General features: G+C 34.2%; 2 protein-coding genes across 3 annotated transcripts; both read left to right on the top strand.

Moving 5' to 3' along the window:
• The first annotated feature begins 533 nt into the window (after positions 1-533).
• LOC105782434 (putative pentatricopeptide repeat-containing protein At1g68930) lies at positions 534-10,798 on the top strand. Its single transcript, XM_052626472.1, is given in 7 exon segments — positions 534-696; positions 905-1,030; positions 1,943-1,998; positions 2,950-3,247; positions 3,721-6,947; positions 8,564-8,651; positions 10,358-10,798. Coding segments are annotated over 5 exon segments (3,633 nt in total). The 5' UTR covers positions 534-629; the 3' UTR covers positions 6,807-6,947; positions 8,564-8,651; positions 10,358-10,798.
• Positions 10,799-11,696: 898 nt separating this feature from the next.
• On the top strand, positions 11,697-17,148 carry LOC105782435 (DEAD-box ATP-dependent RNA helicase 10). 2 transcript variants are annotated; one of them, XM_012607174.2, is made up of 14 exons: positions 11,697-11,802; positions 11,931-12,089; positions 12,181-12,328; positions 12,425-12,494; positions 12,700-12,762; positions 13,444-13,518; positions 13,939-14,058; positions 14,627-14,668; positions 14,761-14,835; positions 15,612-15,758; positions 15,926-16,063; positions 16,203-16,314; positions 16,409-16,497; positions 16,779-17,148. In XM_012607174.2, exons 2-14 carry the CDS (start codon positions 11,951-11,953, stop codon positions 16,893-16,895), a joined length of 1,335 nt encoding a protein of 444 aa, XP_012462628.1. In that variant the 5' UTR covers positions 11,697-11,802; positions 11,931-11,950; the 3' UTR covers positions 16,896-17,148. The 2 variants fall into 2 exon arrangements, with proteins under 2 accessions (XP_012462628.1, XP_052482757.1); XM_052626797.1 differs by lacking the exon at positions 11,697-11,802 and adding an exon at positions 11,817-11,833.
• Positions 17,149-19,362: the final 2,214 nt, after the last annotated feature.

Here is a 19,362-nt window from a genome sequence, read left to right as displayed (position 1 = left end):
ACTAACATCTTTTTATTAATCAATTGCTTATCTCGAAACATCTCAATCCAAGTCAGCTTCACTTGGAGTTTAGCTAAAATACTATCATTATTACCCAACTCCAAACGTGCAAACATAACGCTCAAATCAATCAAATACTTCCTACTAAAAGCATTGACAACATTGTTAGCCTTCTCTTGATTATAATCAATCACACAATCATAGTCTTTAATTAGCGCAATCTAACATCATGGTCTCAAGTTCAAATGATGTGCAAAAAAGGTCTATGTGACAAATAATGACAAATACTTATTAAAATGTTTATACATATATTAATTTTGATTAAAATGTTAAAATTGATGGTTAGATGTTGTTAATTTTTTTTTTTTGGTTCAAATCTCTTATATGTAGATTTTTATTGATTTATAAAAATAAATTTTTAATAATTTTCAATTGAGTCGAGAACTAATTGACGTGTGGCACATCCCAATCAAAAGTCTATTAGGAGAGATATATGATTTGGTGGTACAAAGATTTATTATGAAAATACCATTATAGCATAAGGGTATTTTAGTCATTATGAAAATTTTAAATTTTCTACTGGCTTGTGTAGAACAGAAAGAAAGAAGGGGAAAAAAATCTGAAGAGAAATGGGAAGCGATAGGAAGGAAAAGAGAAGCAAGAAACGATCAAATTATTCTTCTTCTGGTTCTGAAGGTCGCCTTCAATTTTCTAATTCTCAACAATAATTCATTTTTTTTTCTATTTTTGATTTAAAAAATTGGACAAAAACGTTAGAACCCTAATTAGAACTGCTTAGAGTTTCAAGTAAGATTGATTCAAAATTAAATTAGCTTGATGAAAGTTTTCTTTTTTTTTTTAAACTTTTTAGTCTGGTTATACTTGGTTTGCTGTAAAAATACAGATGAAGGAAGGGATAAAAGGCAAAGGAGAGGCGAAGAAGAGGAAGAGGAGAGGAAAATCAGGAAGAAGAATGATAAGAAAGAGAAAAGGAAAGACAAGAAATCTCACAAGCACTCTTCTCATAAAGGTTTTAATTTTAAGTTTATAAGTTAAATATTATTTCTCCTTTCTATTTTGTTTTTAATTTATTGAATCTTTGTTGGGCATTGTGTTTAGGAGTCAAAAGTTGGAAGAATTGGGTTATATGCATTTGTTAACTTAAAATTTTACAATTTTAAGAACAGTGAAGGCCTCCTTAGGAGGGGGAAGTTGAACGGACAATATGTATTCAATTGTGAATGGAGATGTTTATATGTCTGTTTTAATTAGCTCTAGCAGCTGTTTTTATTTGATATGTCGTTTGGTTCAATTTTATGCCTTTATGATCGTAGGATTTATGGGGACTATTTGTAATGAGAGTGGTAGTTATCCTATGGCATTTGTAAAATTTCTAATCCGATTGAAATAGTGATACACTTGCAAGTACACGCTACAGTCGGTCACCAAAATCGCTTCTTAAAACTTCATTCTGGAAGTCGTTAATGTAATAACTATATTAACACTTTATATGGCTTAGGTTGATCTTCTCACCTGATCTTTACATGCTTTTTGGTCTATGCTCATGCTAAATGTTGAATAACATATGATTAGTGAACTAGATGTTAATTTTTTGTTAGATTCATGACTTGAAGTGTAAGTTGACTATGAGAGACCACCATGGTAATATTATTCCAGTGACTGAATTTGAAGGAGAGTTTTACTTGAATAAATATTATAGTTGCATATTAAGTTATAAAATTCTGATAAATTTATTGTCTGAGAATTGTATTGAATATCCAACTACATCTCTTTATTAACATCTAAAGGCTGATATGTTCTGTTTGTTGAATTTCTTAATACCAATTTTTTGGGATCATACTAAAAACTTCAATTTCAGCATTGCTTGTGTTCTGCATTTTGCAAATTAGTTATGACACGTTGATTTATTTGCTTGACTCAGAGAAAAAGTCAAAGGAAAAGCACAAAAGTAAACATCATAAAGGTGACCGCCACTCGGTGAGTCCTCTTGTTCTGCTTTGTAGAAGTCAACCTTGATATTTATAAGATTGTAAGTCATAGTTTCCTTTAACTGTTGCACCAAAGAATTAAGTTACTTCTTAAGGCACATGATGTGAAATTGGAAGCAGAATGCAATCTGTATAATTTGGCCATATTGGTGTAATAGTTCATAGTTAATTTGGGGGAGGGGGCCATTCTTTTGTTCGGTTTTCCGAAACAAGGGCTATAATTCTCTTTTAAAGCATTGAGAACTCTGATGAACCACTCTTGAGGAATACTAAAAACACAGTTTCTAGGAACTGTAAGTAGAAGGAATTCAGGTTGGGCTGCTATATGACTTAATACGTATACCTTCTTTTGTGTTGGAATGGTGGATACTTCAAAATCAGCTCAGACACTAGATGTCTTATTACTACTGTTTTGTCATGTATGTTTTAAGTTCATACTTTCCCCAGTAAATAGAAAAGCATATTTTCCTAAGGGAGGCAGAGATGAATTGCAGTCCTGTCTACAGTATTTTATTTATTGAGATAGCTCTGTAATGCAGTCTGTATTTTGCTTTGTTATGTTTCATTTAACACACTTTGCATCTTCATTACATTGGTCTTAAGTGTTTATATAGTTTAACTTGTTGTACAAGAATGGTATAATTATCCAACACATACCTTTAATTATTCACAAAAGCAATAAATTATCAACTTGTGGTTAAGATTTTCATCTAACTTTTCCACTCTTATAAATTGAATGCATGGGGAAAGGCTATTAAATATGAAACCATACAGTGTTAAGTTCAACTTTCCGAAATCTTAGAATGACAACCGGACACACTTTTGCTTATATATCATTTGCCTGCCTACGAAGTTGGTGGTAGTTGTGTGGGAATAACATTTAAAATGAGGTTTTCCATGAAATTTATAATTTTCTGATGTTCTTATCTCTATTCCGCAGAAACATGGGTTCCAAGAGCTATCCAATGATGACTATTTTTCAAAGAATAATGAGTTTGCTACATGGCTGAAAGAAGAGAAACGTGTGTTTTTCTCTGATCTTTCATCCGAGTCTGCTCGGGATTTATTTGCAGACTTTGTTAAAGACTGGAATAACCAGAAACTCGGATCTCAATACTATGAAGGCATTGCAAGTGGACCACGGACTGCACATAACTGGAAAATCAAACTGTAGGAAGGGAGAGAGAACCTTCTGCAGCTTGATCCCTACTTTCTTTTTTCTTGTTTGCACTCCTTTTATATGTACTGATTTGCAGTATTAGTATGGGATAAATGTTGTAACTTGCGGTGTGCATTTGCAGCAATAGAAATATATTTGTTGTTTTGCTCATTGTTCTTCCATGGAAACTGAGTATGGCAAAGAAATTATTTTAAGCCACATTGCTTAGCTCTTTTATCAATCTTCGGGCTTTGCTCTAAAATATACTTGGGCGATGTTCAAATTGACTTGCTGCAATTTCAAACCCAGTTCTTGGATTGGACTGAGCTCAACTTCAATGAAATTAAATCAATATTACATTCCTAAATACTTACTATAATAATATTCCCATTTAGTCAAATGTATTAATAAACTGAAGTTCAAAACCTTTAGCCTCCAAGTCCAATCCAGCGAACTTGACCTTTGTTTCTCCGCTTTTGTTCCATAACGAATACCAATAACCAGAGCTGGCTATTTACCGCAGAAACCTTCTCAAATCTAAACTCCCATTACTCCACACTGCTTTACATAACCCTCCTTCCCGAACCCTGAACCAATTTCATTCTATCTCCTCTATTCGATGCCCAGAAAAAGAAGACGACGACGAAAAACCGGGAAACTATTCCACCATTTCCCTCTCAAACCACCCTAACCCCGATATCTCTTGTTTCTACCGAAAGGGTTTCTCTCAAATCACCCATGAAACCACTGGCAAAGCCTTACATGCACTTTGCATCAAGGGCTTAATCCCTTTAAGCTTATTTCTGACAAATACTTTGATTTACATGTACTCAAGGTTTGCTCTTGTTGATTGCGCTCGTTACCTGTTCGATCAATTGTCTGTTAGAAATGCTGCTTCTTGGAACACTATGATGTCGGGGCTTGTTCGCGTTGGTTTATATGGGGACGTAATGCTTTTGTTTCGTGAAACGCAGAATTTTAGTGTTAGGCCTTCTGGGTTTCTTGTTTCGAGCTTGATAGCTGCTTGTGATAGGTCGGGTTGTATGTTCGGTGAAGGAATTCAAGTTCATGGTTTTGCTATTAAAGTTGGTTTGTTATATGATGTGTTTGTGGGAAGCTGTTTATTGCATTTTTATGGAGCTTACAAGAGAGTTTTTGATGCTCAAAGGATCTTTGAGGAGATGCCTGAGAGGAATGTAGTTTCTTGGACTTCATTGATGTTTGGATATTTAGATAATGGAGATTTCGAGAATGTTATGTATTTATATCAGGAAATGAGGAAAGAGGAGATTAGTTGTAATGAGAACACATTTGCGACTGTGATAGCTGCTTGTTCTTCGCTTGAAGATGAATTATTGGGTCTTAAAGTTCTTGCTCATGTTGTAAAATCTGGTTTTGAAACTAAAGTATCTGTTGCTAACTCTCTTATAAATATGCTTGGTAGTTTAGGGAGTCTAAAAGAGGCCTATTATGTTTTTAGTCACATGGATGAACGTGACACAATCTCTTGGAACTCAATAATTTCTGCACATGTTCAGAATGGACTTTTTGGAGAATCAATGAGGTTCTTTCATTTTATGCGTCATGTTCATAAGAAAATAAATTCTACTACTCTTGCAACTCTGCTTTCGGTCTGCAGCTCTGTGGATAATTTAAAATGGGGAAAAGGAATTCACAGTCTAGTCATTAAGTTGGGACTGGATTCAAATGTTTGTACATGCAATTCACTGTTAGGTATGTATTCTGAGGGTGGAAGGTTGGATGATGCAGAATTTGTCTTTAAAGAAATGCCAGAGAGGGATTTAATTTCTTGGAATTCCATGATGACCTGCTATGTTAGAGGTGGGAGGAACCTGGATGTCTTAAAATTATTGAACGAAATGCTTCAAATGAAAAAAGCAATTAACTATGTGACTTTTATGAGTGCATTGGCAGCTTGCTCAAACTCTGAGTTTATTGCTGAAGGAAAGATTGTGCATGCTCTTGTAATTCTTTCAGGTCTGCATGAGAACTTGGCTGTTGGAAATGCATCTATTACAATGTATGCAAAGTCTGGTCCAATGGTTGAAGCAAAAAAGGTTTTCCAGATGATGCCAAAGCGAAATCAAGTAACTTGGAATGCTCTCATTGGTGGCCTTGCAGAGAATGAAGAACCTGATGAAGCAGTAAAAGCCTTTCAGTTGATGAGAGAAGAAGGTATAAAAGCAGACTACATTACATTGTCAAATGTTCTGGGTGCTTGCTTGACCCCTGATGACTTATTGAAACATGGGTTGCCCATTCATGCACATATTGTCTTAACAGGATTTGAATCAAATAGTTATGTGCAGAATTCTCTTATCACAATGTATGCCAAGTGTGGTGATCTCCAATCAAGCGAATGCATCTTTGATGGATTGCTCAATAAGAACACAATCTCATGGAATGCAATTATTGCTGCAAATGCTCATCATGGTCTTGAGGAAGAGGTCCTAAAATGTATTGGAAAGATGAAAAATGCTGGTATAGATTTAGATCAATTTAGCTTCTCTGAAGGTCTTGCTGCTGCAGCTAAGTTGGCTGTTTTGGAGGAGGGCCAACAACTCCACTGTTTGGCAGTCAAACATGGACTGGACTTGGATCCTTTTGTTACGAATGCTGCAATGGATATGTACGGAAAATGTGCAGAAATGGATGACATGCTAAGAATACTTCCCCAACCACTCAATAGATCACGATTATCATGGAACATACTGATATCAGCTTTTGCCAGACATGGCTATTTCCAGAAGGCGAGAGAAACTTTCAATGAAATGCTAGAAATGGGGCTGAAGCCTGACCATGTTACCTTTGTCTCTCTTCTTTCTGCTTGCAGTCACCGGGGCCTGGTGGATGAAGGTCTTACGTATTATGCTGCAATGAGCAAAGAGTTTAATGTCCCACCAGGAATAAAGCATTGTGTATGTATAATTGATCTTCTTGGACGATCAGGAAGGCTTATTGAGGCTGAAACTTTTATCAATGAAATGCCTGTCCCACCCGATGCCCTTGTCTGGCGAACCTTGTTGGCTTCATGTAAAATCCATGGCAATTTGGAACTTGGGAAGAAAGCTGCAGAACATCTTTTTAAATTAGATCCATCAGATGAATCAGCTTATGTTCTATATTCTAATATTTGTGCCTCTACTGGAAAATGGGGTGCCGTAGAGGATGTAAGGAGACAAATGGGGTCATATAACATAAAGAAGAAACCTGCGTGCAGTTGGGTGAAGTTGAGGGACCAGGTGGTTTTGTTTGGAATGGGGGACCAAACGCATCCTCAGACCAGTGAAATATATGCAAAGTTGGGAGAGCTTAGAAAGTTGATTAAAGAAGCAGGTTATGTTCCTGACACTAGCTTTGCTTTGCAAGATACGGATGAAGAACAAAAGGAGCATAATCTTTGGAACCACAGTGAGAGACTTGCCCTTGCATTTGGATTAATTAATACTCCAAATGGTTCAACTATTAAAGTTTTCAAGAACCTTCGTGTTTGTGGTGATTGCCATTCTGTTTACAAGTTTGTCAGTGGAATAATAAGGAGAAAAATTATTTTAAGGGATCCGTACCGGTTCCACCATTTTAGTGGTGGCCAATGTTCTTGTTGTGACTACTGGTGAAAATGGATATTTGTGAGCTGAAGCAGGATCTTACGACAGGAATAGCAAGTAAGGCGCTGTTGGTGTATAGGATATAGGTATAGATCTGTCATTGATTTTGGACAACCGAAAGCCTAACAACCTAATCTATCCAACTTGAAGGTACTGATAAAATCTCAATTATTCAGTGCAATGAGATCTTGATGTGAAGCTTCTTCATGCTTTCTTGTTTAATGAGTTTCTATTTCTTGATGTTGAATTTTTTTTTTTTTTTGTTACTTGGTTGAAAGGATATTATTAATAAAAGAACAATAAATTTTCAATATTGAATTGTAAGCTTCTGTTGGTCATTTTATGAGATTCAAGTGATTGTGGTTTCCTAATATATCATGTAGTTTTAAGTACATTGCCATTTTGTAAAGGTGGGATTTTGAAGCCAAAGAAAAGAGAGGTTGATGGTTAGGGTGTTAAGCTACTCTTTCTATGCATGATCACTATCTCACCCTACATGATTTAGATCATCATGTACATAAATGATATATGTATCTGCACTTGTAGGCAAGTGCATGCACACACTCTCGCATTTAGTAGGTACAGTCAGAAGAGAACTGGTCTAGGAAGGTGTTTATGTAATTCATTTGGTTCATTACTCTGTTTAAAGTTGGAGAACACATGCGTGTTGGAAGGAAGACACCAGTTAAGAGAGCATTGTAGAATTATTGAAATTAAAGAAGTACATTGTCCATAAATTTTACCCCCCGAAAAACAAGAAAAGATCTTGACTTCAATATTAAGTCTGTCATGGGAGATCAGTATAGGAATATGCTACAAATAATTGAGGGATTAGAATACTTGCAATCCTGTGGGTGAAGCTATTACAAATTGAATTATGATGAATTCATTTTGGCCATTGTTTGATTAATTATTTGAGAATTGTAGTCAATCCAATTATGCATTTGAAAAGCATCTCGTCCTCAAAATATTTTTTCTCTGCAGGTTATATATATATATATATAAATTAGAATAGTGAGTAGGCTGAAAGTAATAAATTATTTTTTGGATCTTATGCGGCACTGACTGCAATTTTCAATTTCAAAGGTGGGGAGGGGGAAGCATCTGCCTGGTAGTTACTTCCTTTTTAGTATTTATAGAAGATTCTATTCAGTTTAGATAGTTATACACACATATACTACAATAAGTTCCCTCACAAATTTGTTTCATTGAATCTTGGCTTCCGGAAATGTTGATGTATTAATTTAACTGTACTACGTATTAATTGGTATTGGTGATTTTGGGGTTTGAATACACTCAGATTCTTTCTCTATTTGAAAAATGGAGAATATATGATTATTTCAAGTTATCAGTTGAGATTATGAATTGATCAGTTGAAACTAAAATATAAATAAGCTATTTATCAATTTTAAATATTTGTTGGTTTAGGAATTCAAATGTAAGTCTATGGTGAGACACTCACAGCAGCACATTATCTTCCATATGAAGGATTATTTTGTTGATTTATTCCTGTGAATTGTATGGTTAAATGTTTATGATAGAATTATTTTGTGGGAGAACTGTTATGATTATCCAACCTGGCTTTGCATTGCATTTGGTCCATGACTCAGTATATTCTGTTTGTTGAATGCCTTATTTACTTTATCATGCACCAATAATTGGAGGATATGCATTGAATATTTGGTAAACTTTAGCAATGTTCTTTTCTAAATGCTTGAGAATTGCAGTTGGTCTGAATTGCTTCTCTCCTGCGTTTTGCAAAATAGATATATCACATTGATGCCCTTTGGTTGACTCAGATAAGAAGTCAAATCAGAAGCACAAAAGGCAAACATCAGAAAGGTGATCATCTTGGTGAGTACAGCATTACAGAATTAAACCTTTGTGTATATCAAATTTTAGTTCTAAGTCATATTACTGCCCAGATTTTTTGTTTTGTTTTTTGGTAAAGTAAGGATTCTGATGAACATCTGGACTTAGGATCATATTTCATTCTTGAGAATCTGAATAACACAAATATTATGAATACTCAAATGCGTAGTATGGCTGTAGACCATTTTGCATGCACCAGTGGTAGACGCTCTACCAACAGACTACTCAGTCATTGCACCTGTGAATCAATTGCTTGCCTACTTGTTTTCGACTTTTTGCATGAAAGTGAAGCTTGATGTTTTTAAAAAGAAGCTTGATGTTTTTTATTTCATTTCCTTAAAAGCATGTATTCCGAGACCTGGCTGACAGAAGAGTTTCTCTCTTATGTTTCTTCGGGTCCAAACAAGAATTATTCTAGACTTAGTTGAAGACTAGAATTTCTTTTATTATTTTGAAAAATGAATTTATGAGAAAATCATTTCACTGCAAATAAAATACTAACAAATATTTTAATTATTTTTACCTCTTATATATATATATATAAAATAATATACATTAAACAGTGAGATTTGATATATTTTGTAAAAATCTAAATAAATCTTCGGTTTGAGCCAACAAGCTTTAAGTTGAAGTAATAACAATAATACCAGCTAAGCTACCAGTTAACTATTATTAATTCAAATAGTAATTTTCTCATATATTTCCTAAACTATTCATACACCTCCCAAACTAATTAAATTGAAGGATATTATGCCTTTTAAATGTGTTCAAACTTTACTACCTTCAAGTTGTAATAGCAATGGTACCAACCTCCATGAGCTAATAATCGATCAGCCATGCTATCATGATTTAAATTTAGAGCACCATATTTAAGAACATTATAAGCTTAAAGTATTCAAATATTAATTTCATACCACCAGCTCTCTCTCTGCTTCTTTCTTTTTTCCTTCTTATTGCCCTCTCTTCACCATTGCATCATCGTTCTGAATCTTGTGCTCTTTTCGTCTACCTACTTCTCCCAACCAATCATAAACGATCATATATTTTTTTTATCAGCTCTCTCAAGGTTCCCGTAATCTTTTTCTCATAGCAGAAACTTGATTTGGTTTACTTGATGTTGATTTTTTAACTGATTTTAATTCCTTGTCTTCAGATTTTTTTGGTAACTGTAAAATTTTCTGCTTTAGGAGAAACAGATGACTTTTAGATTTTTATCATTTGTATTCTTTTAGAAACATGAACGTAATGAGAAAAAAGAGTTAGAAGGCTTGCGGGATCCATATGCTTAGGGTTCTGGTGGACTTTGTTTTCTATGGTAGGTTTTTAGGTGAATTTAGTGTTTTTTAGAAATCAAAATTTAGATGAATGGGTTTTAGTGTAGGATATGAGATTTAGGGTTGGCATCTGGTAGGAAATAATTTTTGTTCGTAGTATGAAAATAGTCCATGATTGAACACAATGACTAAGCTTTACTTCATGTGATTCTGTCATCCTCTCTTTGTATGTTCATGGACGGTTGGAACAATTTCTGATTTTCTGTGGGTCACTTTTTATATGGTGCTTTATGAATTGTTTGTATGAAAAATTGTCAAATCATGAGTTGTGAAGACTTTCTTTCTTCTTCGCTTGTACTTTAAAACATTTTTTTTTATTGGATGGATGCTTAGTGATTGGTGTTATGTTCCTAGACTACAAGATACACAGAAGAGTGAAGCTGAGAAACAAGCATCAGCTGCTGTTCTGTTCCAGCCCATGTAGTGGCTTCTTCATCTAGGAAAGCCACTTTCCTCGAAGACTTGAAGGATGACATTGATGGGTTCATTAACGCATCGACGGATGAACACAAAACTTTTGCTTTAAGAAGACTATCCAAGAGATGTTTGGAATATCAAAAGTTGTAGCAGAAAGGAATGTTCTTCCCCTTAGATGAGTGTAGAAGTAAATGGTTAGACCCTGTTTTTAGCTTGCACTCTAGGCAAAAACAAGTCTTAGTACCTTTTTTTCTCTCCTTTTACATGGTGTTGAACCAAAATAATTCTATCAATACCATCTCCGTTAAATACGTCTTCTTTATAGGAAATTCTTCTTTGGTTGGAAATCTAGCTGATAAAAAGAAGATAATCTGCTTATCTCATGGCATTGAGGTAAATTTATCGATGTTAATGTTAATATTCATGAGTTAGCAACGAATTAGACGCATGCACCATAACCCAAGATCGCTATGGGCATTGGCCACTGTTACAACGAGCAAGACATGATAACAACGAGCCACGGTTGGTGCTAGAGGTGCTCATGGCCCGGCCCGACGGTTTGCCCGAAATATGAGAGGGTTTGGGTAACAATATAGGCCCGAGATATGGGCTTGGGCAAAAAAACGAGGCCCGTTTAGAAAATGGGCCGGGCCTCGGACACCACTTTTTTGACCTGGGCCCGACCCGGCCCGGCCTGATATAATAAATATATTTATTTTTTTAATTTTAAAATATTTTTTACATACTTTTTTAATTTTTTTTAATTTTAAAATATTTTTAAAATATTTTCAAAATATATTTTTTAATTTTTTAAAATTTTTAAAATAAAAATGAGCCGGGTTGGGCCGAAATTTTTTTATGGGCCCGGCCTGAACCTGGCCTGGCCCGGCCCATGAGCACCTCTAGTTGGTGCCTTGGATAATGATTACATAAAAATATGTTTATTAAATAAAAAGTACAAATACTAAAATATCAAATTAAAGACGATTAAAAACTTGGTGCTCTAAATTTAAGCTTATAATATTCTTAAATATATTAAGCTTAAAAAATTGGTTGCCTAGAAACTATAAAAAAATTAGTTACTTAAAAATAAAAGATGATTAAATTAAAAAAATTAATTTGAAAATTATAAAAGATAAAAATATGTTTATTTATGTATTAAAAATTTTAAATCTTTGAAGTAATTTAATTAAAGTTAAGTTATAGAAAATAATCAAGTATAAAATAATAGTTTTATAATTTTAACATGGACATGTAACTTAAAAGTATAGGATTAAATTTTAAATTTTAAATTTTGTTAAAATACAGGGAGCTCTGGCATATTTACTCCTATTTTAATTTTTCTGAAACCCTAAACTTATGTTGCTCGCTCTGCCTCCGCAGTAAGCATCGTTGTCGGCTTTTTTTGATTTTGTTGTGCTTTCTATCCTACTGCTTCTTACTTTGTCATATTCATACTCCCTCTCCCTCTCTGTTTTCTTTATTGAGAAGATTTTTTTTTAAATTACAGCACTGCTGTTTGAAACAAACATGGCTGAGGAAGAGAAGGAAGAGATGAAGTCGTTCAAAGATTTAGGTTTATGCGAGGAATTAGTGGAAGCCTGCGACAGTTTAGGTTGGAAAAATCCTACCAAAATCCAAGTAGAAGCCATTCCACATGCTCTCGAAGGTTTCGCCGCCTTTTCTTTTAATTTTTTTGTTTGATTAAATTCTTTTTGTTCTTTTTCTAAATAGAATTCGTGTGTATTTTCGTATTGAAGGGAAGGATTTGATTGGGCTTGCCCAAACGGGTTCCGGTAAAACGGGGGCGTTTGCTCTTCCCATACTTCATGCGCTTTTGGAAAGCCATTCGAAACAAGGATATAAATCCGCGCCTGTGTTTTTTGCTTTGGTGCTTTCCCCAACACGGTCTGATATTAAACAAGTTACTTAATATCGTTCTTAAAAGTATTTTTGTCTTGTTGAATATTGTTTGGTTTAATCATTATTATTATTTTGTTGCAGGGAGCTTGCAATCCAAATTGCTGAACAGTTTGAAGCTTTAGGATCTGGGATTAGTTTAAAATGTGCTGTGGTAGGTTTCCCGTTAAACTATATCCGATTGTTAACAAGATGGTTACTTTTAAATGATTTTTGTTTGCTGTCTAATAGGATTGAGATTTCATTTGACTGGTTTTTAGTTTATGCTTTACATTCTAAAGTATGGCGGTTGTTTGCTGGCTTCAAAAATTTTGTCTTAATTTTTTCTCATCATAAATGAACTTTCTTAATTTTGAAAGCTTGTTGGAGGGGTGGACATAATGCAACAACAAATTGCCCTTGGGAAGCGGCCACACATTATTGTAAGTTCATTTGTTCTTCCCCTGACATATTATCTAGAACTTTTAAGTAACTTTTGGGTAAAGGATCTAGGTTGGTTGACCTGTGGTATAAAACTTGATTGCTATTAGAAAGCAGCAGATAACAGTTAGATAAATTGATTGCAATATATGAGTGTTGAGTTGTTGATGCCTTCTCTAAGTTGTTTATTTTCTAAGATGCAGTAACAGAGATTACACTACATTGTATCTAGTATACTTATGCTTGATCTATGGCCATCATAGTCCTCTTCTTTAATCGTGATATATTGGTTGACTGCACTATATGAATGAATTTCCCTTGTATGATACTGATGTCATCTAGGTTAGCAAGGATGCCTAGTTTCTTTATGATACACTTCTAAAGAATTAGGGCAAGGGCTATGTACCTTAGGTTTTGGTATTTCTCTGAATTTATTTAGACCACATGTGTCTTGGTGTTTACTTTGATGGAAAGAACCTGTTTAGAGATAATAAGATATTTTTTAATGATAGTAACCTTCCTTAAAGGTAAAACATTAAGAGAAAAGTGTCAGTATGCAGCTGGTTTTTAAGTTGCTATCAATTTTTAGGACACACACAGACAATTGATGTGGAAATAGGTATCTAAGAACACAGAATACATCTGAATCTCTTTTTTATAAATGATTGAAATTTGCACTGTAGGTTGGAACACCTGGACGCCTTGTGGATCACCTAACCAATACTAAAGGTTTTTCTCTTCGTATGCTAAAATATTTGGTAAGAAATTCTTCTATCTCTGCCTTTTTTATTTAATATTCATGGTCACATTTTAGTTTGAAAGAGGATTTTGTTTTTAAAATGACTCATTCTTATTTTATGAAAGTTTTGTTATTCTTTTTCCACCCTTTTTCTTGAGGCATCCCTTTGTCTTTTGTCTTTTAGCTTAAATAAATCTATTGTATTATGTGTCTTGCTCGTTCTGTTAAATAAATTTTCCATTGTTGAACTGCCAAATTTTACTTGTTAAATTTTGCCTTCATGATATGAATGCCAATGTCTCTTGACATCCATGTTAGAGTTGTTGCTTGATATAATTGGAGTGAATGAGTATTTAACCACCTACCTTGTAACTTGCATTTCTTGTTGACCGATTGTTATGTATATATTGTTGAAATAATATCTGCATGTATTTGATAGGTCCTAGACGAGGCAGATAGGTTGCTGAATGAGGATTTTGAGAAAGCACTTGACGATATTTTGAATGTTATTCCTCGGGATAGGCACACGTATTTGTTTTCAGCAACCATGACCAAAAAGGTATGTGGGGGAAAACAAACATTTTACATATTATATAAGAAATATGTCCATATACTATCTTGAACGTTGTTCCTCGTGGTAGGCACATGTTTGTTTTCTGTGACCATGACCAGAAAAGGTATAACTGGGAAACAAATATTTTATGTATTCTGTAAGAAACATGTCCATATGCTATTTTCTGTTTCACATTGGAAGTGGATTAAAACTACAAAAAAAGAGAATTTTAAGATCTTTGTAGCTGAATCTTGTAATCAATGGCTTAGTTTGATCTCGGTTATTGTTAGTTAATACCTTTGCAAAAGGAAGGAATTAGTGCATTGGCTGCTCTTTACTGCTGCAGTACTTGTATGCATATGATTTCTTATTAGGACCTAAAAATTATCTAATATATTATACCATGTGGCTATGGATGTTTTTGTTTTTCTCTCCTCGTGTTGCCTTATTTAGTCTGCCATTAGGGAACAGTATTTTCACAATTTGATCTGATCTTTACATTATGGATATTCTTTATTTATTAATGGAAGTTTGACTACAATGTTGATTTTATACTACAATGTTGATTTTATAGGTGAAGAAGCTGCAAAGGGCATGTCTGAGAAATCCTGTGAAGGTTGGTAATGCTATTCAAGCAAAAATTTTCTGCGATCTCCCTATCTAATTTTAATTTTCTCAAGACTTTCAGTTTGTTCTTTTCCTTTTTAGATTGAAGCTGCCTCAAAATATTCTACTGTTGACACATTGAAGCAGCAATACCGGTTTATACCTGCGAAGTACAAGGTTGCTTAATCTTCTTAGATTAAAATTCTTCTTCAAAGATAAGAACTATAATGGTTTTGTGCTGAAATTCTATCTTTGAGAGAGATAAACTTACTGAAAAAGATTGAGTGAACTTTTTAGTCCATGTTATACTAGATGCACTTGATTTTAGTCATAAATTTCGTTGAGTTTGTTTAAGTAATATGAAAATAATATATAATAACTTGAGTTGGTAGTGAATGTGTCATAGGTCTAGCACACCTTGTCACCCCAGAGTGGTGTGCAAGAAATCTTTCTGGAACCTTCTAAACTTATCCTGCAGCTAAAGGACCCATGATTTGTGTGATTCAATTCTCGTATCTTAAAACTTTTACATCTTAGTGCCATAGCTTGAACTAAATTTCACATCCTTTTCCTTTTTGGACTCTTGATAGCTGTATTCAGCTGTCATCAGTTCCTGGAAACTGACATGTTAAATATTAATATTAGCACCAGACCCCAGTTTGAGCAAACATAGGTCATCATATAAGCTCGGCCTGAGAATCTTTGGCAGACTTAAAAGGATGAAGTCTCAAATAGTGCTAGTAGTTATGAGTGTTCCGTTCCGCATGCTTTGAGGTTGAATAAGGAATTTATTCTTTTTGTAGTTGGAACTAGATAGTAATCTATTCGTGATAATTCTTTTCTGTTAGTTCTATAAATGGATGAAGCACGAAAGATCTCTACATTGTTGCTTTTTTGTTCCTAGATATCTAAATGCATTTATTTTTATATATATATTTTTGCTTTGCTTGTAGGATTGCTATCTTGTTAATATTTTGACTGAGATGTCTGGATGTACATCTATGGTTTTCACTCGAACTTGTGATGCAACTCGCCTTTTGGCTTTTATTCTTCGGAATCTTAATATAAGGGCCATTCCCATTAGCGGTCAAATGACTCAGGTATCTTTTTATTTCAATGATATACTAGTTCATAATTTATGCTTTTGCTCTACAATTGCAGATTGCAACCCATCCCACCCACAACCCCCCCACCCAAAAAAAAAAAAATAACAGTTTTGTTTTTTTAATCATAACTTGTGGACTTTGCCAACATATTGTATTTACAGGCAAAGAGGCTAGGAGCCTTGAATAAGTTCAAGTCTGGGGAGTGTAATGTTCTTGTCTGCACTGACGTTGCTAGTAGAGGACTTGACATTCCATCTGTCGATATGGTTATTAATTATGATATCCCTACAAACTCTAAGGTCAGTTTTTGCATATTCTAGACCTTGAAAAAGCATGCATTCTGTTATCCTACAAATGATCTGGGTTTTAAAAGGATAAAGTGCACAACAATTGTGGTATTCTTTGCTGCCTTTTTTGGCTCATTTTTTGTGGGTACAGGATTACATCCATCGTGTGGGTAGAACAGCTCGTGCTGGAAGATCTGGTGTTGCTATCTCACTAGTCAACCAGTATGAGCTGGAGTGGTATCTTCAGATAGAAAAGCTTATTGGTATGCCACAGTTGCTAAACTTGTTGCTAGGATGTTAGTTGATGAGTAGCTTGTCCAACAGAGTAGCCTTTTTGTTTTTTTCTCTCTATTCCAGGCAAAAAGTTACCCGAGTATCCTGCTCAAGAAGAGGAAGTCTTGCAATACTTAGAAAGTGTCACAGAAGCCAAGAGGCTATCACAGATGGTAACCCAAGTTTCTTTTAGCTGTCTATATTTTCATATTTGATTTGAAAGTAAAATGTGATTTATATTATATTCCATGTTTGATAATGTTCCATACTTAATTTTATTTCATCCCGAAGAGTTACTTAAATTGCATGTAGAATGTCTTCCTTGTAATGGATTCATCTAATCGCTTGTATTTCTTGTTCTATAGTATTTTCATTTTGCTGTTTATTTGAAATTTCAGAGCATTTTTGTGAACTCTTTCTTGGTTGACAATTTTCTTTTTTTCCAACACTGCAGAAACTTAAAGAAATTGGAGGCACAAAAAAGAGGAGGGGCGGAGATGATGATGATGAGGATATAGAGAGATATCTAGGCGTCAAAGGCAAGTCCTCCAAGAAAGTTAAGAGAAAATGAGATTACCTGCTTGTTATGTTATCTTTTTGTCTCCATCTACCTACTTGTTCCACATTTTCTAACTAATTTGTTAGGTTCAGGGTAGCTTAAATTTTGATCTGAGTAATTTAGCTTTATTAAGGAAAATGAAAACTGGAAAGAGAATGAGGGAAGAAGTCTTCTTATGGGGAAGTGATTGTACAAAACTCGGATGAAGGAAAAGAAATACATTTGTATTTGTTATTGTTATAAAATTTAATTTTTAGCCGTCTCATTCCCTATCCTCAGTTAATAATAAAAAAAGAAACCTGTTTTACTTGCAATATATAACATCTCTAACATAGAGGGATATCAAAATGAGATGCATGATGATGTGGGCACGGGCATTAGTCTTGTTTGGAATTGTAATAATGTAAGGCTGGTTTGGAATTGTCCTTCATTTGGTTGCCTGAGCTTATATCTTATTTTGTTTGTATTTCGATCAAGCCTGATGAGCAATTTGAAGTTGCAGTTTCTGTTGGTGTTTTGTGAGTTGAGGGAACAGAACAATAAAAAATAGAGAGAAAAGCAAAGGAAATACTTAGCAGATTTGACCTGCTATCAAATTGTTATCATCATCCTCATTCCACACCTATTACAATATATATGTGTAGTGCTTGCAAAATAATCAATAAATCCCACTGAATCACATTGAAAATGCAAAAATAAAATTTGTACACATTGATTAGGTAAATTAGTGACTAAAAACATACATCAAATCAATATCAACTTTGCTTGCTTTAACAAGTAATTTCAAACAAGCAGGCTAAACAAAACATCGATATCAGCATATATAAACCCCAAAACATCGATATCAGCATATATAAACCCCACTTGCACTTCAACTTGGGGTTCACTAAAAAACTTAATAGCTCACACTTTGATGTGCTCGCAACTTGGGTTGAGTTCGCATCTTTGATGAGCTCGTGTCTTTGGTTGAGCTCATATCTTTTGAATGAGCTCGCAAGTGTAGAGCTCAGACTTATATGAGCTCGCAGCTTCAAGTGAGCTCGTGGCTCTGCAAGTTAAGTTCGTCATTGTAGGAATGGCCACTTCGCAATAATCTTCTTTGGCTATAATGCTGCGAACTCCAATATCATGTCTTAGCCTCTCGAACCTCAACTTTTCAAGAGGTTTTATGAGAATTTTAGCAAGTTGAACATCTAAACTATAATAAACCGGCTTTACTTCATTTGATTGCTTAACCTCTCTAACAATATGATATTTGATCTTGAAGTGTTTTGTTTAGCCATGGAAGACAGGATTCTTTACAATTGCAACAGTAGATTGATTGTCACGATATATCTTTGTTGCTATCACTTGCTTAAGATTTAAATCAAACATAAACTTTTTTAGCCTAAGTGCTTGGCTTACAGCTGCAGCTGCTATGATGTACTCAGCTTTAGTGGTTGATTGTGCAACAGTTTCTTGCTTCGTTGAGAGAAAAACATAGAAAACATTTAAATATCATTTCTCAAGAATCCATAAAACATGGAATTATTCTAAGTCCTAAGAAAATAGAACTAGAAAAAACAGAAATAGAATTCTTAGGATTAAAATTATCTTGATGGTCTTAAACTACAAGATCATATTATAGTAAAAATAAAAGAATTTCCTGAAAACATTGAAGATAAAAAGCGACTTCAACAATTTTTAGAAATTATTAATTACGGAAGAAACTTCTTTCCTAACTTATCTAAAAAAATACGTAAGTTATATGAAAAATTAAAAAATGATAATCATTCTATTTGGTCTAAAAAAGACTCAGAAACTATACAGAATCTAAAAATGAAATAAATCAAATTGAAGAGGTACCTTGAAGTGCTCTTCATATCTTCAACAGAACCAGCCCAATTATTGTCTGTGAAACCAGTCAACTCAGCTCTTTTTCCTTCACATATTCAACTCTGTAACTCAGGGTTCCTTTAACATACTTGAGAACTCTCGTCGCGGCTTTAAAATGAACCACATTGCCAAAGTGCATAAACATCGAAAGTAGACTAACATAAAACATAATATTTGGCCTCGATGTTGTCAAATAAAGCAAATATCTTATAAGGCTCCTGTAACTGCTTTTATCAACTCTTTCAAATTCATCATGGCTTGAGAGTTTTTCACCTTGAGCAATGGGTGTCCTGCTAGCTTTCAATTTTCCATACAAAATTTGTTCAAGATATTCAAGGCAAAGCTTTTTTGACTAATTAAGATACCTTGATCTGACTGAAACACTTCTAGACTAAGAAAATAAGTCATGTATTTAAGATTAGATATTTCAAATTCAACTCGCATCTGTTTCTTGAACTCTGACAGATTTCCACCATTTCCAGTTATCAGCATATCATCAACATACAATGACACTATTAGCAAAGTCTCATTCCCTTCTTTCTTCACATACAAAGTGGGTTCACTGATGTTCCTTTCAAATCCTAAGCTCGCTAGATGCTCGTCA

This window comes from Gossypium raimondii, chromosome 13, assembly GCF_025698545.1.
Source record: "Gossypium raimondii isolate GPD5lz chromosome 13, ASM2569854v1, whole genome shotgun sequence".
NCBI classification, from domain to species: Eukaryota; Viridiplantae; Streptophyta; class Magnoliopsida; order Malvales; family Malvaceae; genus Gossypium; species Gossypium raimondii.
The sequence above is the reverse complement of the archived record's forward strand: the minus strand, read 5'-3'. Positions and strand labels throughout refer to the sequence as shown.

Coding starts and splice junctions, on each gene's coding strand:
- LOC105782435 (XM_012607174.2), top strand. CDS start 11,951: ATGGCTGAGGAAGAGAAGGAAGAGATGAAGTCGTTCAAAGATTTAGGT. Junction 12,495..12,699: donor TTAGTTTAAAATGTGCTGTG/GTAGGTTTCCCG, acceptor TAATTTTGAAAG/CTTGTTGGAGGGGTGGACAT. Junction 16,498..16,778: donor CCAAGAGGCTATCACAGATG/GTAACCCAAGTT, acceptor CCAACACTGCAG/AAACTTAAAGAAATTGGAGG.